The sequence below is a fragment of the Hylobates moloch genome, unplaced genomic scaffold (assembly GCF_009828535.3).
Source record: "Hylobates moloch isolate HMO894 unplaced genomic scaffold, HMol_V3 SCAFFOLD_22, whole genome shotgun sequence".
Lineage (NCBI taxonomy): Eukaryota > Metazoa > Chordata > Mammalia > Primates > Hylobatidae > Hylobates > Hylobates moloch.
The window spans coordinates 22,375,575-22,402,039 of NW_026652297.1; the positions used below are offsets into that span (position 1 = coordinate 22,375,575).

At 37.1% G+C, this 26,465-nt stretch overlaps 1 protein-coding gene across 11 annotated transcripts in view; it reads right to left on the reverse strand.

The window, feature by feature from the left end:
• The window catches only part of TBC1D5 (TBC1 domain family member 5), a 590,707-nt gene that overhangs the window by 101,298 nt on the left and 462,944 nt on the right, over nt 1-26,465 (reverse strand). For all 11 annotated transcript variants that reach the window (XM_032143402.2, XM_058433544.1, XM_058433546.1 and 8 more), the window contains one exon: nt 4,049-4,134. In XM_032143402.2, the coding sequence (XP_031999293.1) occupies nt 4,049-4,134 (86 nt within the window). The remainder of the gene's footprint in view (nt 1-4,048; nt 4,135-26,465) is intronic.

Consider the following 26,465-nt stretch of genomic DNA (forward strand, 5'->3'; position numbering starts at 1 on the left):
TAGTTGGTGTGAAATGTTATCTCATTGTGGTTTAATTTGCATTTTCCTGATGACTAATGTTGAACATCTTTTCATAGCATATTGATGATTTTTATATCTTCTTTTGTGAAGAGGCTGTTGAAGTATTTTGCCTATGTTGTATTTTTCCTGACATACAAAAATTCTTTATATATTCGGGATATATGTATTAAAAATATTACTCCCAAGTATGTGACTTGCCTGTTCTTTTTCTTAATGGCATATTCTGATGAACAAAAAAACTTTAAGTTCATTTTATCTATCTTTTCTAGTGCTTTTTGTTTCCTGTATAAGAAATCTTTGCCTACCCTTTGTCTTTACCGTGTGGGGGTCCCAAGACTATCAATTAGGTTTGATGATTTACTAGAAGAAAAAGCTGTTACACTCATTCCAGATTAAGGCCAAGAAAGGAAAAAGGTTGGAGTCAAAGAGAAACAAAGTTTGGTATCTATTGTGAGAAACACTGTGGGCATAACAGGCATGTGAGTGTGGGAGTAGAATCAACAGTTCTGTTTCAAAAATACTAAATTTAAGCTGCATATGGGACATCCAAGAGAAAATATTAGTAAGCAGCAAAGGATGCGGACATAAATTAAGGACCCATCTGTAGGCCATGAACTGAGTTGAAATCCTAAAAGGAATGAGTACAGAGAAGAAATGAAGTGTGGGGTTGGGGCTGTTCCAATATTTGGAGTAAGAAGAGGATTCAGCAAACCATGGCAAGAGATGGAACGGCCACTTAGATAGGATCTTGTGTTTCTTTTTTTTGAGATCTTGTGTTTTTTTGGAGGATCTTGTGTTTCTGTCGCCCCGGCTGGAATGCAGTGGCACGATCTCGGCTCACTGCAACCTCTGCCTCCTGGGTTCAAGCGTTTCTACTGCCTCAGCCTCCTGATTAGCTGAGACTACAGGCTCGTGCCACCACTCCCGTCTAATTTTTTGTATTTTAGTAGAGACGGGGTTTCACCATGTTGGCCAGGATGGTCTCAATCTCCTGACTTCGTGATCTGCCCTCCTTGGCCTCCCAAAGTGCTGGGATTACAGATGTGAGCCACTGCACCCGGCCAGATCCTGTGTTTCTTATTGAACTGCCTAAATTCTTCATACATTAATGATATTATATTTTGTCAGTTATATCCACTACAAATATTTTCCTAATTTTTGATTTGTCTTTTGATTCAGTTTATTTTTGACATATCTACTTTAAAATATGTGTTGTATAGTAAAATCCATTAGTTGTTCCTTTGTGATTTTCTCCATTACTTTTAAGGTTAAAAAATCTTCACACTATTATTATTTGCCAATTAAAAATTTAAAAATAAGATTTGGGCCGGGCGCAGTGGCTCACGCCTGTAATCCCAGCACTTTGGGATGCTGAGGTGGGCAGATCACGAGGTCAGGAGATTGAGACCATCCTGGCTAACACGGTGAAACCTCATCTACTAAAAATACAAAAAATTAGCCGGGCATGGCAGCGTGCGCCTGTAGTCCCAGCTACTTGGGAGGCTGAAGCAGGAGAATGGTGTGAACCCGGGAGGCGGAGCTTGCAGTAAGCCGAGATCACGCCACTGCACTCCAGCCTGGGCGACAGAGTGAGACTCCTTCTCAAAAAAACAAACAAACAAAAACAAACAAAAAAAAATTTAAAATAAGATTTAAAAGTCTTCAAGTAACTATTGGTCAGATTATTGGTCAGATAAGCACTTGCATTTTTATTTTTATGTTTGCTTGTCTCAGTGCACTTTGGAATTTATTTTGGTGTGTGGTTGATACTTTTTCAAAGATTTGCCAATTTTCCCAGCACCGTCTATTAACTATTTCCTTGCTTACTGAGCTGTGACGTCTTCTGCTTCAATTACTACATTTTGTTTAGTTGAATTTCAGTGTTAAGCTTTGCAATTGCAAAAGATGACAAAAAGTCTTCCTTCTAATCTTCAAGAGATACTTTGCAGAAGAATCTCAATGTATTTACAAGGATATATATATATAACAAAACCGACATTTTGCAGAAGAAAAATGCAGGGAGAGAAGGCTAAAGAGAAGAAAATCATGAAGGGGAGAAAATAATGGGTACAATACATTTCCTGTGGTGGAGAAAAAGGTGTTGAAAATATTTCAAAAAATTCATATAACAAATATGTGTTGAGTGCCTTCCCTATACCAGTCATTATTGTCCTAGGTGCCATGAAGTGGTGAGTAAGACAAAAGCCTGCCCTCAGGTGCTTAGATTTTAGTGGAGACATTGGGGAGACAGATTATAAATACACAAATGAATTATATAACTTCAGTTCATGAAGATGGGATAGAGTGAATAGGGGAGGTGAAGACAGGCAGCAGGTTAAGAGTGTTAAGAGTGGCCTCTCTGAGATGACATTTAGGCTGAGCTTTAAATCATGAAGAGGCATGGGAAGATGGGGGTGGCAGAAGTGCTCTAGCAGGAGGGAAGAGTTAGGTGCACAGGCCCTATGCAAGGGCAAATAACAGAGAAGGCTGATGTGGCCGTAGCATGAGAATGAAGAGAAGGAGAGAGTGGAAGGAGATAAAGTCAAAGAGATAGGAAAGGGCTTCAGGAAGAAGACTGGATTGCCAGTGGCAATAGGAAGCCTTTGGAAATGTTTACGTGGAGGTATGACATAACCTGTTATAAATTGACATTTACTTGGCTGTTGTGTAAAAAATAATCTTGTGGGGGTTGGGAGGGAGGAGAAGACAAAGGATTCCAGCTAAAAAGGTCTTGTATAAAGAAAAAGACTAACATACTTTGTTCTTTTAAATGTAACAAAACTAAATATTCGACATAATGGGAAGAAATATAAGTGACTAGGGTGTAAGACTACTGAAGGCAGGGATTTTGGTCTGGGTTTTTACTGGGCATCTCCTGTGTTTAAAATAATCAATCTGGCAGTCATTAAAACTGCGTTGAATGATCAAGTGACTATAGCAAATAAATTTTTATTTGTGTAACAAGACTCAGATGAAATGAACAAACAGAAAAGAGCTTTAGACAAGTCTCATGAGCTACAGAACTGGTTTCATAATTGCACGGTACATCAATATATGGGGCAAACAGATTTCAATCAGAGATGGGTAGTTTTATAACAACATTACACTAAGACAAGGTTCAAATTTCAAGTTTAAATTTAGCCATTTTGTTGTAAACTTCTTCTCATCCCTTAGACTATGAGTTCCTATGCAGCAGGAATTATAACTTATTTTTAACTCTCCAGTAACAGCAGAACACATTGTGTATATGTATTCCATAAATGTATATTTAGGCTGTTGGAATTCTACTGAAGAAAAGCTAACACATAGGCAAAATGCTTGAGGAAGAAAATTCGGACAACTTGGCAGCATTTATCATTACTAACATTTTAGTCTTCCAGAGTAAACTTTGAAATTACATTCTAATTTGAAATGATTCTGGTTTGACAAGTTAACTCTTGAGACATCTCAATATGGTATTATGAAAGAACAAAACCATTCATCAACCCTTTCTGCCAATGTTAATTTCTTTAAAAAGTAGGATTTTAATGTTTTTTATTCCTACAGTGACCCTTAAAATTTCTATGTATGCAATCACAAATGTACACACAAGATGCATTTATAAGCTTATTGTGTAGTTCTAAAGACAGTTGGGAAACACATTTTTAATTTTGTTACTGAAATAATTTAAAAATATATTATAAAACTGTCTCTTTTCAATCAGCAGCAAAAATCTAGAAAGATATTATACAACTAGGCACAATTTATGCAAGTTTATTCATGTTAGAAAAATGAAGTTGCCTAACTTCAAACTGTAACAAGGACTCTCATATTTATTTTTCGTCTTACCATTGACATCAATATATAGCATTTTTTATGCCTTTAAAATAACTTGGGTAATTTATTTAACAAAGATTCCTTATGTACATTAGCCTTATGTACATATGCTAAAATGTGGAAAATTGTTTTCAGTAATATGTAAAATTTCCTGATGATCTCTGAGACTACCTTTGTGATTTATAACTATCATCAGAAAAAGGGGACTTACCGGCTTTTATTCATGAGGTCTGCTCCTCGTGCTTTGTAATAATCTAAATTTGGATGGAACTGATAAGTCACTGGTCTTGGATTTCTCTAAAGAAAAAAATACATTTTTAAAAAGCTAGTTAAATGATTTAATCCATTAACATATAAGAGGACAGCAATGATCATTTTAATATCCCTTCAGAAAAGAATATAATATAAAGTTTAATAATTAGTGTGATTGGGTTTTGCTTTTATTAAATTATTCCTTAGTTCTTATTAAACACAAAAATTATTTATTTTTTCCTCTCTCATAGTTAACATAGATTTATTCATTATTAGATTTCTGATGACTTCAAAATAAAATTTTCAAATATAGCTTTCCTAAAATATGATGAATAAAATTATGACAACATCTAAAAACTATATGAGATGTAACACAACCACAAACTATGCCAAGGGATGGAGAGACACAAGGTGTCAAAGTAACTGCATTTCAGGGGAAGACAGTCATTAGTTTTTTATGAACAGAATGCTGAATGTGTCCACTAGATGGCACACTGAGACCTTCTTGTTCCAAAATGAGTTATTTCAGAATTCAGCAATTCTTTTAAAGTTAGCAATTTCTATGTCATCTATCCTTATTTATGAGTTTAATAAATGCCCAAAATATGCCAGGAAGTAGAAATATTACCAGGAAAACCATTACTATACAAAAGCAAATTGACCAATGCACATTTTCACAAAAGCAGCAAAAACACTGCCCTTTCTAGAATGCAACATTATTTACAAACATTGCAGAAATGTCCTTGAATCATTAGGTCCACTATGTCTGTTTATATGTGTTGCTGTTATTTAAACATATCTATTATTTACATGTTCAAATCCCTCACAGGCAAGGAAAAATTAAACAAATATACTTCTGTTTTACAAAAACCAATCATGTTTACAGCATAGTTTAAATGAATACCATAATCTCTAAAATGTTAAATTACATATATTTACCATAAAAAGTTTTAAAAACCTTATAAATAAATGTGTTCTAATGTTTACCTGGGCATATAATTCAAGTTAATAATTAGGTTTTTGAACCAAGGCATGCACTTCCTTTGAGATACGTATCTGGACACGGAAAAGCTGCATATTATCTTAATAGAAAATTACCAATATGCGTAGATATCAATCCTTGGAGACATAATTCCAAGGCACTGATACACTTGCATGCAGGCACGGGGGAGTTGTGGGGGGATATAATTGCTAAGGTTAAACAGTTTGAAATTCATCAAGCTAACAAGCCGCATTTAATGGCCATGATGGACCTTTTCTTTTTCTGCTGAAAAGAGAATATTTATACAGCTCAACCCTTTCATATCTCTTCCAAGCCAGCCCTAATCATCTGACAAAAATGACAATCCCTTGATTTAGCTCCAGCTACTACTCCACTGGTTTGGTATTCAACACAGTTCTACAATAATCAAATCTGAATTGCCTTGATGAAGATAACTGATGCTTCCATGACTACCATACTATTAAGTCTAACAGTGCAACTTTTCTCTCTCTAGGAATTACATAGGTTTTCTCATGGTAGCTGATGACAACCTGGACCCAAGTATAATGGGAAAATAAAACAGAGGTTAAGGCCACTGGCAGATTGACAGTGCATTCATGATGTATTTTAAAAATTAACTTTTGCAGGACTATCGCTCATGACTAATTTTGTTCTTTATTCTCAGTACCTGGAAATACATTTTGTTTTTGCTAATAAAAAAAGACGCTTTTTCTCTGACTTCCAACAAACTAATAAAGGATTATGTTACTTTTTGCCATAAAATAATGAAAAGAAGGGATCACATGGAGCAATTACTTGAAACATCTTTATAAAGAAATGACAAGCAATTCAAGACACAGAGTGCTGATCTATCTAAGCACTTAAAGCCATTATTAGGAATAATGATCTGACTTGAACATATAAATGAGGCTCAAGTATTGCTTTCACTGAGGCCTATTTAAATTCCTCGGAGACTTACTGGTATCAAAGGGAGAGGTAGTTTAAAGTACCACTGTACTGGAAACAAAAAAAAGAATCAAAAGATGATGTTGAAAAACAGCATTTGAAATGTTAAGAAAATAAAATCAGAGGTTATGGTTGAAAGTTACTCTTTTCTGTTGGGAAGACAGTGATGTTTCTAAAACATAAATATACAGACATATAGATGGATCTAGACCAGCCCTGTCCAACAGTGGGTCACAAATATAAATTTCACCTATAATTAAAAATTTTCTAGTAGCCACATTTAAAAAAGAAAATAAAAAGGAAACAAGTGAAACTAAATGTGATATTTTATTTAATTCAGTATATCTAAAATATTATGATTTTAACATGTAATCAACATATACAGTTATTAATGAGACACTTCACATTGTTCCTTTTGTACAAAGTCTTTGAAATCCAGTGTGTATTTTATGGCACATCTCAATTTGGACTAGCCACACTTCAAGTGCTAAACAGCCACATGTGGCAAGTGGCTACTGTACTGGACAGCATAAAATGAAACATGTGAAACACCTGTACACCACTGCAGGGCTATAAACATCAACATCTAGACATGAACAATAAAAAAGATACCAATACTTTTATACATTAAGATTCAGTAAGTACAGTTCTTCCAATTCACCTATAATTCTTCTCTTTCAATTAAGTTAATTTTATCTCTATTAAATAAGGTTTTAAAAAGTTAAGGAATTTTGGAATACCATCTCACACAAACAACAACCAAAACAAAACCAAATTAAAACTAGGTAACAGGTTCAAATCATTGTTAAAAACACATATATAGATTCTGGATATTAGCCCTTTGTCAGATGAGTAGGTTGCAGAAATTTTCTCCCATTCTGTAGGTTGCCTGTTCACTCTGATGGTAGTTTCTTTTGCTGTGCAGAAGCTCTTTAGTTTAATTAGATCCCATTTGTCAATTTTGGCTTTCATTGCCATTGCTTTTGGTGTTTTAGACATGAAGTCCTTGCCCATGCCTATGTCCTGAATGGTATTGCCTAGGTTTTCTTGTAGGATTTTAATGGTTTTAGGTCTAACATTTCAGTCTTTAATCCATCTTGAATTGATTTTTGTATAAGGTGTAAAGAAGGGATCCAGTTTCAGCTTTCTACATATGGCTAGCCAATTTTCCCAGCACCATTTATTAAATAGGGAATCCTTTCCCCATTTCTTGTTTTTGTCAGGTTTGTCAAAGATCTGAACTCAAACAAATTTACAAGAAAAAAACAAACAACCCCATCAAAAAGTGGGCGAACGACATGAACAGACACTTCTCAAAAGAAGACATTTATGCAGCCAAAAAACACATGCAAAAATGCTCATCATCACTGGCCATCAGAGAAATGCAAATCAAAACCACAGTGAGATACCATCTCACACCAGTTAGAATGGCCATCATTAAAAAGTCAGGAAACAACAGGTGCTGGAGAGGATGTGGAGAAATAGGAACACTGTTGGTGGGACTGTAAACTAGTTCAACCATTGTGGAAGTCAGTGTGGTGATTCCTCAGGGATCTAGAACTAGAAATACCATTTGACCCAGCCATCCCATTACTGGGTATATACCCAAAGGACTATAAATCATGCTGCTATAAAGACACATGCACACGTATGTTTACTGCGGCACTATTCACAATAGCAAAGAGTTGGAACCAACCCAAATGTCCAACAACGATAGACTGGATTAAGAAAATGTGGCACATATACACCATGGAATACTATGCAGCCATCAAAAATGATGAGTTCATGTCCTTTGTAGGGACATGGATGAAACTGGAAAACATCATTCTCAGTAAACTATCGCAAGGACAAAAAACCAAACACCGCATGTTCTCACTCATAAGTGGGAATTGAACAATGAGAACTCATGGACACAGGAAGGGGAACATCACACTCCAGGGACTGTTGTGGGTTGGGGGGAGGGTGGAGGGACAGCATTAGGAGATACACCTAATGCTAAATGACGAGTTAATGGGTGCAGCAAAACGACATGGCACATGGATACATATGTAACAAACCTGCACATTGTGCACATGTACCCTAAAACCTAAAGTATAATAATAATAATAAAAAAAAATAAATTCATACTGTGAAAAAAATACATATATAAATGTACATATAAAGGTAAATGGATAGATAACTGGGATGTACCAAAATGATATCAATGGTTTTCCTAGGGGGACGAGATTAAATGAGCAGAATTCTCACTTTATGCAATTGAAATATTTTAAAAGAGATGCTTGCTCCTTTTTCTGGGGGTGGGGTGGGGTTGGGGGGAGACAGGGTCTCATTCTGTCGCCCAGGCTGGAGTGTAGTAGTGCTATCTTGGCTCACTGAACCCTTGACATCTCAGGCTCAAGTGATCCTCCCACCTCAGCCTCCTGGTAGTTGGGACTACACGCATGCACCAACATGCCCAGCTAATTTTTATATTGTTTTGTACAGACGGAGTTTTGCCATGCTGCCCAGGCTGGTCTTGAACTCCTGGGATCAAGTGATCCACCCACCTCAGCCTTCCAAAGTGCTTATTATAGGTGTGAGATACCATGCTTGGCTAATATTTCCTCTTCTTAAAGGAGGTTTTTTTTTTTTTTCCAAATAAGACTTTATAAAAATATGATGATTTCTAACCTTTAAAGTACTGGAATCTCCTCTAAAATATAAGGGCTACTAGAATTCTATACATGTAAAACTCTATATGTAAGAAAAACCAGACCCCATGAAAACTGTGATTTCTCATTGTGCAGAACATGTTACGTCAACACTTTAACATTACGTCTCCATCTGTATTGGAACAATTGGCAATTACAGTCATGTGTTGCTTAATGATGGGGATACGTCCTGAGAAATGTGTCATTAGGTGATTTCATCATTGTGTGAGCATCATAGAATATATTTTACAAAAATCTAGATGGTACAGCTTATTACACACCTAGGTTATATGATATAGCTCACTGACCCAGGCTACAAACCTGTACAGCATGTTACTGTACTGAATACAGTAGACAGGTACAACACAATGGTATTTGTGTACTTAAACATATTAAAACAGAAAAGGTACAGTAAAAACATGGTATTATAATCTTATGGGACCACTATCATATGTGTGGTCTGTTGTTGACCCAAATGTCATTATGCAGTGCATGACTGTATTTTAAACTCATTTTCACACAGTCAGGACTTCAACTATCATGACCATTTCCAAAACAATGTTTTTTTTTTTTCCTTTGAGACAGAGTCTCGCTCTGTCACCCAGGTTGGAGTGCAGTGGCGCGATCTCGGCTCACTGCAAGCTCCACCTCCCGGGTTCACGCCGTTCTTCTGCCTCAGCCTCCCGAGTAGCTGGGACTACAAGCACCCACCACTACGCCCAGCTAATTTTTTGTATTTTTAGTAGAGACGAGGGTTCACCGTGATAGCCAGGATGGTCTTGATCTCCTGACCTCGTGATCCACCCACCTCAGCCTCCCAAAGTGCTGGGATTACAGGCGTGAGCCACCGCACCCGGCCAACAACGTATTTTTTTTTTAAATGCGTTTGTTTTGGTGAATTTTCCTTTGGAAGAAAGATAGCAAAATGGTAATCATATCTTAACTGATATTAGTCTGTGTACAGAGGAATAACAATTATGTTCCATGTCCTGGGAAGTTTATATAACTATACATAAAGATGCAGGCTGGGTGCAGTGGTTCATGCCTATAATCCCTGAACTTTGGGAGGCCGAGGTAGGAGGATCACTTGAGGCCAGGAGTTTGAGACCAGCCTGGGCAAAATAGCAAGACCACAGTCTCAACAAAAAATAAAAAAAATTAGCTGGGCATGGTGGTACATGCTGCTGAGGCAGGAGGATCACTTGAATGCAGTTTGAGGCTGCAGTGAACTATGATCATGCCACTGCATTCCAATCTGGGTGACTGCAAGATCCTATCTCTTAAAAAGTAAGCAGCCGAGTATGGTGGCACATGCCTGTAGTTCCAGCTACTTGGGAGGCTGAGGTAGAACAGCTTGAGCCTGGGAGGAGGAGGCTGCAGTGAGCTAAGATTGTGTCACTGCACTCCAGCCTGGGCGACAGAATGAGACCCTGTCTCCAAAGAAAAAAAAAAAGAAAAAGAAAGAAAGGAAGAAAGAAAAAAGAAAAGTACAGAAATCACAAGTTCAAATTCAGTTCATCCTGGGTTTACCATGCCTTTCCTAGGCCAACCAGGATGGGCCTGAAGTAAGTCTTTCACAAGATTTCAGTTCATTAACAGCCCAAGTATCACTCAACTCTTTTCTGTTAATGTTGTTGAAACTCTATTTAAAGCTTTTTCTTCAGCATTTTACTTTATAGTAATATAAGAATGCTGAACATCCAACCCATGGCATGGACAGGCTGAATTTTGGGCAGGTATCTTAACGTCTTGAGGACAAAGTGACTTACAGAAGCAGAACTGACAGTGGTAGATGCAAGTTTTCTAGAAGAAACAATATGTAAACAACAAATCAAAACTAAATAAACCCCATGCTATGCTTCTGACTTTCCAAAATGCTTTTGTTAATTTAGCATGATCACAAAATCGACTTGCAATAATGCTTAAATAACAGCGATCAAAATAAGAGATAAAAACTGAAATCGATCTAAGTTATAGTTAACTTTGTCCACTTCTGACGTATGTATTATATGATAGTAGACTGCTTCTTAATGTAATTTTAGGTAAAACAAACATTCTGTCCAAGAATGAGTTTGACTTCGGATGGTCAACAACTCCCCTTGGCCATACTCTGCACTCTCTAATGGAAGTCTGTAGATCAGCCGACCTACCTCCTCTCTGCCACTCTTACCCCTATGGCAACATTTCAATATTTTAAGTTCAAACTCATTTTGTTATGATAGTATAAAAATATTTAAATGCTAATTCACACTAGGCCTAACTAAATACTAGATGCTACAAGAAGTACACATAACTATGAGGTGGTACATATTTTCCTTGTACTGAGTCTAGAGAAATCAAACTCATCCAACAAAGGTAATTACAAATAGTACTTTCTGGACTGATCCCCTAACTCCTGTTCTTTATTCCAAAGTGATATCTCCATTTGAATCATCAAATAGAGACTACAGAAGGAGAAATCTCATCTTGCTTTGAACAGCACAGTATATTTCAAAGGACTGGCTGGCTATTTATAAATATCGGAAGAATTGAAAAGAACAAAAGAGTATCAATTCCAGTGATATCTGTTCTAATTTATTAAAGTACCAGTAGGAGTTAATGCAGAGGTGAAGTTATACGTTGAAAACAAAAGCACTAGGGTAAATATAACGGCACTCATGTGCTCTAGCGTCAGGCACAGGGTGCCTGATAGGTGAGGCAAGGGATCAGGAGTCAGTGAGGGTTGTACTCAGATTCCTGCTCCATCCATTACCAGTGGAGCAACTGTAAGGAGTTAGTTACATTCCAAGCTCTAGTTCACTCATCTGCAAAACTGCAGTAAGGATTAATTGACACAGTGAGAACTAAGTTCCCAGCACAGTACCAGGCACTTGATAAGAACTCAATGAAATGGAAGCTATGGTTACGTTTTGATACCACTGAGCACTGAACAGACATGAATCAGAGGGCAGATCTGACAGTTTGACGACCTAAAATTCATGATAACAAATAGGTGGAAAAAGTGATGTTTCATACTTCAAATAGTTATACATGAATTTAGGATAGATTTTGACAAGCATTATATTTTTTAAAGCAAAAACACATAGAAAAAATATGAATGCTGGATCTCATGTGAGGAGAAAGGCTGTCTTATTTCTCAGAATAGGAGCACATAGGTTTATTAATATGAAAAAGGTGTAAAATCATACTATTAATGCAGCATTTGTTTGCTAGCATATGAGAATATAACAAAGTGATTTCCTGCAGTATGTCCAAATTATTATCATTTTTATAGTTTATTGGTAACAATTTTTACATTAAACTGACGAAGTTCTATAGCACTTCTTTAACAAGAAAAAATATTTACAGTATAATGTATGTTTGGCATGAAGAATAGAAAATATTTGACAAATGAAGAATTACTTAGTTTTCTTTCCCTAATATCTTGCTACCGACCCTTAATTTTTATAGCATGCTAGATTACAAAAGGGGAAAAATAAAGCTCGGAAGGAGAAACAGCACTGCAAAAATATGTCGAACGTTCCTCTTTGATGAAAAATGAGACCCTTATTTTAGTGAATATGTTACTACCTCAATGCTGGGGGGAAAGCAACCGTCATTAGAAAAACGAATTGCTCAGCTGTTTATAAGCAAAAAGCTCTGGGGGAATTTCTCAGGACCCTAAAGGCAAAGCATTACAGGGTTATGCAAACATATGTTGCAGGTGTTTTAGGGGAGACAGGTGGGCAAACCTCAGCCATGGAAGAGGAGTTAGTTTAATACGCTGTAACTGAAATGAGATAACCTAAATGCATCCAAGTGCAGAGATGCCATGGCACGCGTGAACTAGAGCTGCAGAGCAAAAACTCTCCCTAAAATAATTATCTTGTTAGTGCCAAGCAAACAGAATTTTTCTCTTCTTATAGTTTTATAGAAAACAAACACTGCCAATTACTTTTTTTTTTTTTTAACTAAAGGTATTTTAAACCTGGAACAAAGAACAGCCTGAAATAGTGATATTTATCTAAAAAAGATAAGGATGAAGTATTGTTGCGTTTATTTAAACAAATATTCCTAAGGAGACAGTTTGTTGTAATATTCCCTCTCTGGTTCACTAGGCAACATTAGATTTATCATAATTCTCCTAAAGCCTAAGATATTTCTATATTAAAATGCTAATTTTATCTTTTCTTTTGCCTGTAATTAAAGCTGGAAAAATTTGTGGTCTGATATTCACTGATTACTAGAGGGTTCACAAAGGTCTCACCATTTCTGTCTCTCTTATTGCCACTTACTGCCCTTTTCATTAAATATAGATACAGTAACACAAGGAATCAAAAAGGCAGACATTATAATCCCACATGCTCTCAAAATTATTGCCTTTAAAATACATATGCACACTGTATCAATAAGGGGTATTGTCTGAATATTATCTAAATATTATCAAACCTAGACTTTGTATCTTATTTCTTATTCTTCATTTATCCAAGAGGTGATTTTCTTCTTATATTACTTGTGACTGAGGACAATACTCAATACTCATTTTACTATACATATTTATGCATAACAGTATATTGAGCTGTACCTTCCTGATCTAGATCACTTTTCTTTAACGGCCTTACCATGAGTTAATTTCATATACTTAGTATAAAATAAATTCACAAAACCTCAGATTTGGAAAATAAAACCTAGTTTTTGTTTTAAACAATACACAAAATTCAAACTGTACGAATACAATCCATTCATCAAATTAATATAGATTTTCATTAAAAAAGAATATAAATATTTGTAACTTGGTTGTAACTAAAATATTATTTCAGCATCAGGATCAAAATGACTTCTGGTTTATTTACTAATAATTCCTATGTATTTTGATGGGAAAAATATATTGTGAAAACTAGGTATTAAGAATCTTAGGGCAATTGATAGAAAAATCTAGGTAATTCTCGTTTATGCATCTATAGAGTAAACCAAAAAAAGAAAATTTAGAAGAGAAAAAGTTTTAAAAAAAAAGGAAGCAAAAACACTGTTAATTGGGTAAAGACACAGACAAAACCTCTGAAGCCATGCCAGCCTCATTTTACATACTGAATAAACCCAATTCCCTAAAGTGACATCCCCATCTATACCCTGGCAAGCCGAGATCTCAGATGGCAGAGAAGCATTTTAAACCACCTGTGCGTTATGCTCGACTTTAGCTTCACACAATAAATAGACACCAAAAGAGAAATAAATTTTTTTTTACTAATGTATTTACATTTTTGAATTTAGCATGCAGAAAACCAGAGTAACATACCTCTCACCCCCAGTTTATTATTTATATATATGGAAAGTAGGAGTTTAGGTCTACAAATTTTCTTCGTTGCTAATATTGGGCCTCAAAATATGTCTTTTAGATAACTAGTTGGCTCTTTTCAGGAGTACTGAACTCTTCACCTTTTTCCTTCTTCAATGTCAGTAATGGTGGGGGTAGGAGAGACTTACTTCAACGTTTTAAGAAATGTGGAAATCCATTTGTCTGTTCGTAAGAGCAGTTCCCAATCTTTATTAAAGAAAAAAAGGGAAAAAGTGATCTTAAAAAAATATTCCTAAAGATCCCAATTTGGCTGTGAGTTTGTCATAGATAGCTCTTATTATTTTGAGATACATCCCATCAATACCTAATTTATTGAGAGTTTTTAGCATGAAGGGTTGTTGAATTTTGTTAAAGGCCTTTTCTGCATCTATTGAGATAATCATGTGGTTTTTGTCTTTGGTTCTGTTTATATGCTGGATTACATTTATTGATTTGCGTATGTTGAACCAGCCTTGCATCCCCGGGATGAAGTCCACTTGATCTTGGTGTATAAGCTTTTTGATGTGCTGCTGGATTCGGTTTGCCAGTATTTTATTGAGGATTTTTGCATCATGTTCATCAAGGATATTGGTCTGAAATTCTCTTTTTTGGTTATGTCTCTGCCAGGCTTTGGTATCAGGATGATGCAGGCTTCATAAAATGTGTCAGGGAGGATTCCCTCTTTTTCTATTGATTGGAATAGTTCCAGAAGGAATGGTACCAGTTCCTCCTGGTACCTCTGGTAGAATTAAGCTTTGAATCCATTTGGTCCTGGACTTTTTTTGGTTGGTAAGCTATTGATTATTGCCACAATTTCAGAGCCTGTTATTGGTCTATTCAAAGATTCAACTTCTTCCTGGTTTAGTCTTGGGAGGGTGTATGTGTCGAGGAATTTATCCATTTCTTCTAGATTTTGTAGTTTATTTGCATAGAGGTGTTTGTAGTATTCTCTGATGGTAGTTTGTATTTCTGTGGGATAGGTGGTGATATCCCCTTTAACATTTTTTATTGCATCTATTTGATTCTTCTCTCTTTTCTTCTTTATTAGTCTTGCTAGCGGTCTATCAATTTTGTTGATCTTTTCAAAAAACCAGCTCCTGGATTCATTAATTTTTTGAAGGATTTTTTGTGTCTCTATTTCCTTCAGTTCTGCTCTGATTTTAGTTATTTCTAGCCTTCTGCTAGCTTTTGAATGTGTTTGCTGTTGCTTTTCTAGTTCTTTTAATTGTGATGTTAGGGTGTATTTGTCGAGGAATTTTTCCATTTCTTCTAGATTTTCTAGTTTATTTGCGTAGAGGTGTTTGTAGTATTCTCTGATGGTAGATTGTATTTCTGTGGGATCGGTGGTGATAACCCCTTTTTCATTTTTTATTGCATCTATTTGATTCTTCTCTCTTTTCTTCTTTATTAGTCTTGCTAGCGGTCTATCAATTTTGTTGATCGTTTCAAAAAACCAGCTCCTGGATTCATTAATTTTTTGAAGAGTTTTTTATGTCTCTATTTCCTTCAGTTCTGCTCTGATTTTAGTTATTTCTAGCCTTCTGCTAGCTTTTGAATGTGTTTGCTCTTGCTTTTCTAGTTCTTTTAATTGTGATGTTAGGGTGTCAATTTTGGATCTTTCCTGCTTTCTCTTGTGGGCATTTAGTGCTATAAATTTCTCTCTACACACTGCTTTGAATGTGTCCCAGAGATTCTGGTATGTTGTGTCTTTGTTCTCATTGGTTTCAAAGAACATCTTTATTTCTGCCTTCATTTCATTATGTACCCAGTAGTCATTCAGGAGCAGGTTGTTCAGTTTCCATGTAGTTGAGCGGTTTTGAGTGAGTTTCTTAATCTTGAGTTCTAGTTTGATTCCACTGTGGTCTGAGAGACAGTTTGTTATAATTTCTGTTGTTTTACATTTGCTGAGGAGAGCTTTACTTCCAACTATGTGGTCAATTTTGGAATAGGTGTGGTGTGGTGCTGAAAAAAATGTATGTTCTGTTGATTTGGGGTGGAGAGTTCTGTAGATGTCTATTAGGTCCACTTTGTGCAGAGCTGAGTTCAATTCCTGGATATCCTTGTTAACTTTCTGTCTTGTTGATCTGTCTAATGTTGCCAGTGGGGTGTTAAAATCTCCCATTATTACAGCGAATATCATACGGAATGGGCAAAAACTGGAAGGATTCCCTTTGAAAACTGGCACAAGACAGGGATGCCCTCTCTCACCACTCCTATTCAACATAATGCTGGAAGTTCTGGCCAGGGCAATCAGGCAGGAGAAGGAAATAAAGGGTATTCAATTCGGAAAAGAGGAAGTCAAATTGTCCCTGTTTGCAGATGACATGATTGTATATCTAGAAAACCCCACTGTCTCAGCCCAAAATCTCCTTAAGCTGATTAGCAACTTCAGCAAAGTCTCAGGATACAATATCAATGTACAAAAATTACAAGCATTCTTGTACACCAATCACAGACAAACAGAGAGCCAAATCATGAGTGAACTCCTATTCACAATTGCTTCAAAGAGAATAAAATACCTAGAAATCCAACTTATGAGGGATGTGAAGGACCTCTTCAAGGAGAACTATAAACCACTGCTCAGTGAAATCAAAGAGGATACAAACAAATGGAAGAACATTCCATGCTCATGGGTTGGAAGAATCAATGTCTTGAAAATGGCCATACTGCCCAAGGTAATTTATAGATTCAATGCCATCCCCATCAAGCTACCAATGACTTTCTTCACAGAATTGGAAAAAACTACTTTAAAGTTCATATGGAACCAAAAAAGAGCCCACATCGCCAAGTCAATCCTACGCCAAAAGAACAAAGCTGGAGGCATCACGGTACCTGACTTCAAACTATACTACAAGGCTACAGTAACCAAAACAGCATGGTACTGGTACCACAACAGAGACATAGATCAATGGAATAGAACAGAGCCCTCAGAAACAATGCCGCATATCTCCAACTATCTGATCTTTGACAAACCTGACAAAAACAAGAAATGGGGAAAGGATTCCCTATTTAATAAATGGTGCTGGGAAAACTGGCTAGCCATATGTAGAAAGCTGAAACTGGATCCCTTCTTTACACCTTATACAAAAATTAATTCAAGATGGATTAAAGACTTAAATGTTAGACCTAAAACCATAAAAGCCCTAGAAGAAAGCCTAGGCAATACCATTCAGGACATAGGCGTGGGCAAGGACTTCATGTCTAAAACACCAAAAGCAATGGCAACAAAAGCCAAAATTGACAAATGGGATCTCATTAAACTAAAGAGCTTCTGCACAGCAAAAGAAACTACCATCAGAGTGAACAGGCAACCTACAGAATGGGAGAAAATTTTTGCAACCTACTCATCTGACAAAGGGCTAATATCCAGAATCTACAATGAACTCAAACAAATTTACAAGAAAAAAACAAACAACCCCATCAAAAAGTGGGTGAAGGACATAAACAGACACTTCTCAAAAGAAGACATTTATGCAGCCAAAAAAACACATGAAAAAATGCTCATCATCACTGGCCATCAGAGAAATGCAAATCAAAACCACAATGAGATACCATCTCACACCAGTTAGAATGGCCATCATTAAAAAGTCAGGAAACAACAGGTGCTGGAGAGGATGTGGAGAAACAGGAACACTTTTACACTGTTGGTGGGACTGGAAACTAGTTCAACCATTGTGGAAGTCAGTGTGGCGATTCCTCAGGGATCTAGAACTAGAAATACCATTTGACCCAGCCATCCCATTACTGGGTATATACCCAAAGGACTATAAATCATGCTGCTATAAAGACACATGCACACATAGGTTTATTGCGGCAGTATTCACAATAGCAAAGAGTTGGAACCAACCCAAATGTCCAACAACGATAGACTGGATTAAGAAAATGTGGCACATATACACCATGGAATATACTATGCAGCCATAAAAAATGATGAGTTCATGTCCTTTGTAGGGACATGGATGAAACTGGAAAACATCATTCTCAGTAAACTATCGCAAGGACAAAAAACCAAACACCGCATGTTCTCACTCATAGGTGGGAATTGAACAATGAGAACTCATGGACACAGGAAGGGGAACATCACACTCCAGGACTGTTGTGGGTTGGGGGGAGTGGGGAGGGACAGCAGTAGGAGATATACCTAATGCTAAATGACGAGTTAATGGGTGCAGCAAACCAACACGGCACATGGATACATATGTAACAAACCTGCACATTGTGCACATGTACCCTAAAATCTAAAGTATAATAATAAAAAAAAGAAAAAAAAAGAAAAAGTATAAACCATATGTATACCACACACAAAAAAAATCCTCTGATGAAATCCTTTAGGGCATCAAACCGTGTTACCTCTAAGATACTGAAATCTCTCCTCCTTGTTTAATCAGAGGTCAATTCCTTTTGAATGAATATGTCCTAAATATATGCCGAAATTTTTTAGTTTTCATTCATTGCTATTCCAAATACTGTTTCCTATGTACTTGGTTAGTCTCTGGAACTCAAATACAAGAAGTTAAAATAAGAGAGCTCACAGGATATTATTAATTAAGCAAATTAAGTAGTTGATCTCAAATTAATAGCTGACATTCTCATCAGTGGATTCTCTTGTAAGTGTAATATATAATAGAAACGTTCGATTAGAACCTTTATGAGAAAATCTGGCTGGATTTCTCCAGATAATGGCTGGAAAGATGAGGGTTTACCTCTTTCTTGGGTTTACGAAAATCACTGCAATTATTCCTGTCACTTTTCTGCCTTCTGCAAATTTTCCCACCTGGTGCTGTTCCTCAAAGGCAGCTCAAACCATCCAGGCACCATACAATACCCACTTTAAGTAGAATAAATCTGAAATACTCTCTATTTTTATCGCTGTTGTAGAAAAAAAGAGAGAATTGATGAATAAGACACTTATATTGCAATAAGAACCTCAAGAAAAGTCCAGAAAAAATCAAGTCACTAACAACTCCAACTTTTCACAGGATGATGGACAGACTTTGGGCTGACGATTTAGTGAAATAGAGCTTTCAGCTTTATCAATTCATATATCTTCAACACATTTTCAGTAAACACTACTGAAGATAAACTTGAAGGGGCTGTCCAAAAAAGTGAAAAATAGTAGTATGCAGAGAAAACCTGAAAACTAAACTCTTAATTTACTGAAGAACCATGGAGTAAAAAGACGTTAAAGTATCAGTATCCCTAACAAGGTGAGTGAGGGGAGGAAACAATTATTTCCAATTTGCCTCTTCAGAAACCAATTTTAATAATAATGAGAAGTAAATCTGAGGTGTACCTAAGAATTGTGAAACAGTCAAATTCCAAAATTAACACTATTTGCCTCTGAGAAAAGGTATACAAAGCCTTCCTCAAAAATCTGGGTGGGCTGGGCATGGTGGTTTACGCCTGTAATCTCAACACTTTGGGAGGTTGAGGCAGAAAGATCTCTTGAGGTCAGTTTGAGACCTGCCTAAGAAACAAAGCAAGAACCCGTCTCTACAAGAGAGTAAAAAAAAAATTAGCCCGGTGTGGTGGTGCACACCTGTAGTCCCAGCTACTCGGGAGGTTATGGGGAGGACCACTTGAGCCCAGGAATTCAAGGTTGCCCTGAACTATGATTGTGCCACTGCCCTCCAGCCTGGGCCAGAGTAAGACTCTGTCTCTTTAAACAAACAAACAAACAAACAAACAAACAAACCCCCCATAACTAGGTGGTTTCCAGGTTAGCAAGACTTGATTATATCCCTTATACAATTAATACATATCTAACAAAAGAAGATGTCATATCCCTTATATGTTTAATATATATCTAACGAAATAAGATGTCAATCAAAAGGGGTTTGCCAAGGAGGCAGAAAAGAGTCAGAGAGGCATATATGGGCAGAGCCAGTGGGAAAGACGGCCTGAGTTAGTAGGTAATGGACTGTGTAATTTCCAGGACCCCAGTAAGACTACCCTTACTGTGAAGTAGGTATCTTAAGAGTCTCAGAGTCCGGTTTCACTAAATACGCCTTCCTATCTGCTTCTGCCTGATACCAGGTACTCCATGGAGAGCTATGATTCTGACTGGGTTTTCCACATAGGTGTATAGCATGTTGGTATATGGAGTTAAGTAACTTGTTTTTTTCCTCATTGTAAGTGATCTGGTAATGATGTGGCCTCCCATGTCTGTGTCTTAGTCTGTTTGGATGTTATAATAAAATACCATAAACTAAGTGGCTTATAAACAGAACAAATTTATTTCTCACAATTCCAGGATAAAGGTGGCAGCAGAGCTGGTGTCTGTTAAGGGCTCGTTCCTTGGTTCATAGATAGTGCCTTCTCACTGTTTCCTTATGTGGTGGAAGGGGTGAGCTAGCTTTCTGGGGTCTCTTTACAAAGGTACTAATCCCAACTATGAGGGCAGAGCCCTTATGACCTAATCACCTCATAAAGGCCCCACCTCCTAATATCATCATCTTGGGTGGTTAAGATTTCAACATATGAATTTTGGGAAACACAAACACCTAGACCCTAACAGCCTGCCACCAAAAGTGAATGGGATCAACCTGGGGGCGTGAGGATGGATGTCAGTCTTGTAGCTGCTCTAGGCCCCACTGCAGACTGAGAAAGAGACATGCTGGCTTTACATATCAGCCTTGCAAGCTCAGTTTGGATCTGTATCGGAGAGATGACTTGGCTTTTCTGACAGCACTAGCAAAATCAGTAAACTACCTACTATAGAGATGGGGGCAGGGAGGTCTGCAGGGTGATTAGGGTAAACCTCACTGAGAAGCCTGGATCTGAAGACTTAAAGGAGGATGAGCAATCAGCCAAGTGGATATTCCTTTTGATAGGGACTGGTGGCTGGGAAATTCTGGACAGAAGAGGGCAGGTCCCTGGTGAGGGACCCACCCTTGAACCTGGAGCTGTGGCCCAAACACCCCTGTTTTCCCGCTGAAAAGTTGCCTTTTCCAAAACCACCCATGGCCTGCCCCACTCCCCATCCCATGCCAATAAAAAACCCTGTACCCATAAAATCCCCAGGCTCTGCCAGCAGAGAGGGGAGAGGAAGAAAAGAGGAGAAGCAGCTAGACATTGGAGACTATGGTTTGACGTCAAAGAGAAGCAGCTTGACTTCAGAGGGATGGTTTGACGTCAAAGAGCAGCAGCTTGACTTCAGAGGGATGGGTTGACGGTGTCGCTTTGGACAGCCAGACTCCAGGGGAAGATCATCTTCCTGCTCCATCCCCTTCTCAGCTCCCCTTCCCACTGAGAGCCACTTTCATCAGCAATAAAATCCTCTGCATTCATCACCCTTCAATTCAGCCGTGCGACCTGATTTTTCCAGATGCCAAACAAGAGCTTGGATACCAAGCGTGTGGATGCAAAAGGCTGTCACACTGACCCTCCACTGAGCTATTAACACTTAAGCTGTCCGCAGTCTGCAAAGCTAAAAGAGTGTTGACTGTAACACTCCTTCTGGGGCTTCAGGGTTGGGGGGGGTACTCCCTGCTAGATGCTGCGATGGGGCCTGCATGGAGTTTTGCTCCTTCAGGTGCCCAAAAGCACTCACCCTGGCTCCTGCAAGTGCGCCCTCCCACAAGGGGTTGAGTGCAACAGGTTCAAGTGAGTGGAGTTTGCCTCTGCCAGTGCCAAAGCAGCCAGCTAGCTCCAGAGAGGGCATACCAGCTCCCACCCGTGAAGGGGTCAGGGAAAATTTCCTGCTTCATTCTCACTTGCCACAAATCCTATTCATACATCTTTACGTGTTTCAACCAAGACTTCTGAAAGATGGTTCGAGGATGCTACTGGTACATAGTAGGAGCTTAGTATATTTTGGCTAAATGAATAAAAATAGTGTTTTAGAGAAAGACACAGTGTAGGGGAATGAAACTACAAAGTTCCTCTTCAAAACCAGAAAAAACAGCTAGGTAAATAAAGATCTTTTCCAAATCATATTAAGACACTTGGGAAAATGAGTAACTATCAGCATATGAGGACCATACTCATGCATCAAATGTCAGAGAAAAACCTCCTTCATAGTGCCATACTGGCCTCTGTCAGGAGGAGCTTGGAGGCCCACCCACGCGTACACAGTGGTCACTCCAGGTTCATGTGAATGGTCCAGTCAGTACCGAGGTATAGAGAAAATCTTGCAGTATGATAAACTAACTTACATTTCCCAATATAGTAATCATATGTGTGCTTGAACTGGATGAAATATACTTTAAAATTCTCCATGATAAAATGTTTCGCTTTTTTGGAGAGAGAGGACAGATAAAATGTCAAAGCATGTATTTAAATAAAGTAGCTGATTATTATAGTTATACAGTTTACCACTTGAATATATTGGCATTTCTTCCTATAAAATCAATATACTTAACATTTTAAATTAGCAATAATATATTACTGAGTTAATATACTTAAGAGGCAAATAAAATATTTATGTGGCCATAACTACTATATTAAAAAAAGTGATGGTTTTTTTCTGTTCTGTCAGTTTTAAGTTTATAATTTTTTCATAACTTATGATTTGTAATTTTCAATTTATTTAAATCATAACTTTAAGATGACACAGAAATACTAAGAAGTCCCTTTCTGAACAAACTATTTCATATATAATAAGAAAAATAAGTGATTAGCTAGGTAGTCACAGCACCTAGAGCTGGAAATGACTTTTAGAGATTATAGGCTAATTAAGGCCTTATCAGCCACCCATCACCCTTCAAAAAACAATTAATGAACCTGAATTTAGGGCAGCAAAAGGTTAAATGATTTCCCTGGGGGTAAAATAGCAAGTCAGCGGTAAAGGAGGGCAGCCACTTGATTCCTTGAACTCAGGGATATATCACATTCATTTCGCTGTAATGCATTTTAATACTTTTCCATTTGGGGCTTCATAGAGACTTTCTGAACACACATGCACAGGACCGATAGCTTTAAAGTGTTAAGTAGTCTATTTAAAATAAATATCTCTCCCCAGTAACCTAGATTTTCCTTACTTGTAAGACATCAAATAAAAAGGAGGTGATTGGTTTGTAGATTATTCTTTGCTTACTGGGAAAAGTTTGCTTAATGAGAACAAGTTAACCCATGGATTTTAGTCTCCTCTCTAGTTACTTAAGGAAAAATAAATAACGATTCTAATGACTTAAGTTGTGTCTCACTAAAGGAACCTTGTCTTCTAAAACATGCCGAGCAATCATTTCCACAAAGTTTCATTGCTCTCTCAAGCTGCCCCAAATACAAATTACTAAACATCTCCACACTGACTTTAAAGATCTAAATAAAGACATGGTTATTTTCAGCAAATATTGTTGCCATGAACAACTATTATACACAATAAAGCTAAATAAAGATCACTGGATGAGATCTTTTTCACACTGACTTTTCACTAACAAAGAAAATATTTATGTTGAATAATAACATGAAACATTATACAAATTAATGCCAAATAAAAATTTATTAAATAAAGACTCCTTACACATTTCATGGACTTCTAATAATTAGTGTTTACAAATATACAAGGTATTAAGGGCGATATAGTCGTTCTTTTGGTCTCTGAGGGGGTCACCAAGTGACTCTGGATAAAGAACCGCCCGGCCCTGCCTGGTTGCTTACTTCAGAAACTTCTAGGAATTCTACCTCCTCTGTTCTCTCAAGCTGGGATAATATCTCCCTGCAAATTCTTCAAAGCCCAGTTGGAATGCCTCTTTCCTCTGAGAAACTTTCTGACCATTTAAGTCTGAATTGATTATTCTTTCTGCAGTGGTGTCAGTTGAACCAAATTGAATCTTGCTAAAATAGACCCCAAAGGGTCCATTTAGATTATGTGGTCCAGCTTCCTCATTCTACAGTTCAAGAAATGAAGTGACTTGTCGAATAAACGCAGCAGGGTGAACTTCTCATACAGGAGACACTGGGTTAGTACTGTTGGAGATCTAGTACCTGATGCAGTGAAGCTCTCAGTTTGGTAGGTAAGAAAATTGAATGGTCTGGTTCCCTTGGGTTCAACTACACAGAGGAGCATGATGTTGACACAAATGAAAGCAAAACTGACCGAGACTGGTGGTATACAGAAGGCAGCTAAGATTATTTCTTAAAAGATCAAAGTAAAAGAATTCAGAGTCGTGGCCACAGTATTCTTAAACAATAACTTATTGGCCTGACCATGTGACGGCCAAGAGGTGTGAATCAGTGAGTGTGCTTACCAACGAAGAAATTCATTTAAGACTACTTGGAACTTCTGGCTAAGAGCAAAAGTAGTTTATAATAGTCTTAATCATTGCCAAGAATCACCAAGAATCCCGTAATCTTTCTGAAATTTCAAACTGTGATCTTAAAAATGAGTTTACTTTTTATCCATCAGGTAAGACTGCATAGGAAGAACAAACTAATAGTAAGCCCTCCCTAGCGCATCAACCACTCTCAGTCACGTTCCCCTGGTCCCGGCTCCAATGATACTGGTCTTTCAGTTTCACCAATAGCCTAAGCTCTTTTCCGCTTTGGAGCTTTTGCATTTGCTATTCCCTTTCCTGGAGGTTCTCCTCTCTATTCGTTGCCTGGCTGGTTCCTTTTCCTTCATTAGCTGCCACCTGAAACGGCACCTCCTCAGAAGGGATTTTTGACCAACCTACCTAAATTAGGTCTTCTCTCAGCCCAGATTCTACCCCCACTTATTATTTTATTTTACACACACACACACACACACACACACACACACACACACACACACATTTCTAATTTAGACAGAGTCTTGGTCTGTCACCCAGGCTGGAGTGCAGTGGCGCAATCTTGGCTCACTGCAACCTCCACCTCCTGAGTTCAAGCGATTCTCATGCCTCAGCCTCCCAAGTAGCTGAGATTACAGGTCCCTGCCACCACGTCTGGCTAATTTTTGTATTTTTAATAGAGACGGGGTTTTGCCATGTTGGCCAGGCTGGTCTTGAACTCCTGACCTCAAGTGATCCGCCTGCCCCTGCCTCTCAAAATGCTGGATTACAGGCGTGAGTCATCACGCCTGGCCATATTATTACCCTATTTGCGCCCTTTATAACACATCATAATCTGTAAGTATTTTCTTGCTTATTTGTTTATTACGGTAAGAGCCATATATATATTTTTTATTTACCATTATATCACCATAATTTAACAAGTACCTGGTGCACAGAAGATACACAATAAGGATTGGTTAAATTAATGAATTCAAAATACTACAAAACTAACTCAAAATTATTTAAGGCCCCTAGGAAAACCTTAATGTATTTTGAGAAACACATGATTCTTATTACAAAATGTCTGAAAGCAATAAATAATAAATTTCAAATACTGGTTTAATAAAGATTTTCATATTATTCCTTACAAATCTTTTTTTTAGAGCCAGCATTTACTCAGAAGTAAAACTTAACTTTTTAAAAAATGCTAATCTATGTCAAAAAGTTTTTATTTCTGATTGGATGTGAAAATACACCTAATTAGTCACTAAATACCTAAATATCAACTATACTAAACATCCAATTGGTGGTGATCTAGTGATAGAAAAGAAAAAGGAAATATTAGTCACACAGCTCAGAAACAAAGAAAAAACAGCTTTTGTTATGTCACAAACAGAATAAACACAAAAACAAATAATTTGAAGAATGGCAGTTTTCTAAGAAATGCTCCAGTTTTGGGAGTAAAAAAAAAAAAGATGAAAATAGGAGTAATGCAAACAATCTTTCTGTAACATAAAATCATCACAAAAAATTGGATTAGTAACATACTAGAAAATCTGAATAGACCCTCTGCTGGAAGCATTATGAAAAGTAAATTAATGGATATAGTGCATCATCCTCAAAGAGTCACTATACGTGATTTTTAGATTCTTTATTGCTCAGAAAGGAAAAGATTACAATGGCATTAAGGAAAGGAACATTTTCTAAAATTGTCACCTGACTGGCAGCAGGCTTAGATCCATCCACTACTTTTCAAGTTTGATATGACATTTTACCAAAGTTATTTATTTGATATTGACAAAAATGTTGTATGTATAGTGAGATTTCTTGGAATTAAATGAGTAAAAATTTAAGTACCTATATACAATTTGAAATTTGAAATTCAGACTTTTTATAATTTAAAAAGACAAAATTTAATATAACCTCAAGCATGAACCAAATCAGAACTGGCCAAGCATTGTACATTGTACATTATATTTTTATAGTGTGTTTCTTTGTACAAGAATGACTACGAAATTAAATTCTTATTTCTAGAAATTTTCTTCCATAAACAATAACAGTCAATGCTAAAAGGACTGCTTGCAAAGTTACTAGAAATATTTTTTCCCAAATATTCTAGTCTTCAAAACAAACGGTAGCCATCAAATTCTTACTGCATAATCTAAAATGGTAATACATGTACTGTATTTCATTTGTAATAAGTCTTTATGATAAGGTTAACACTTCAACAC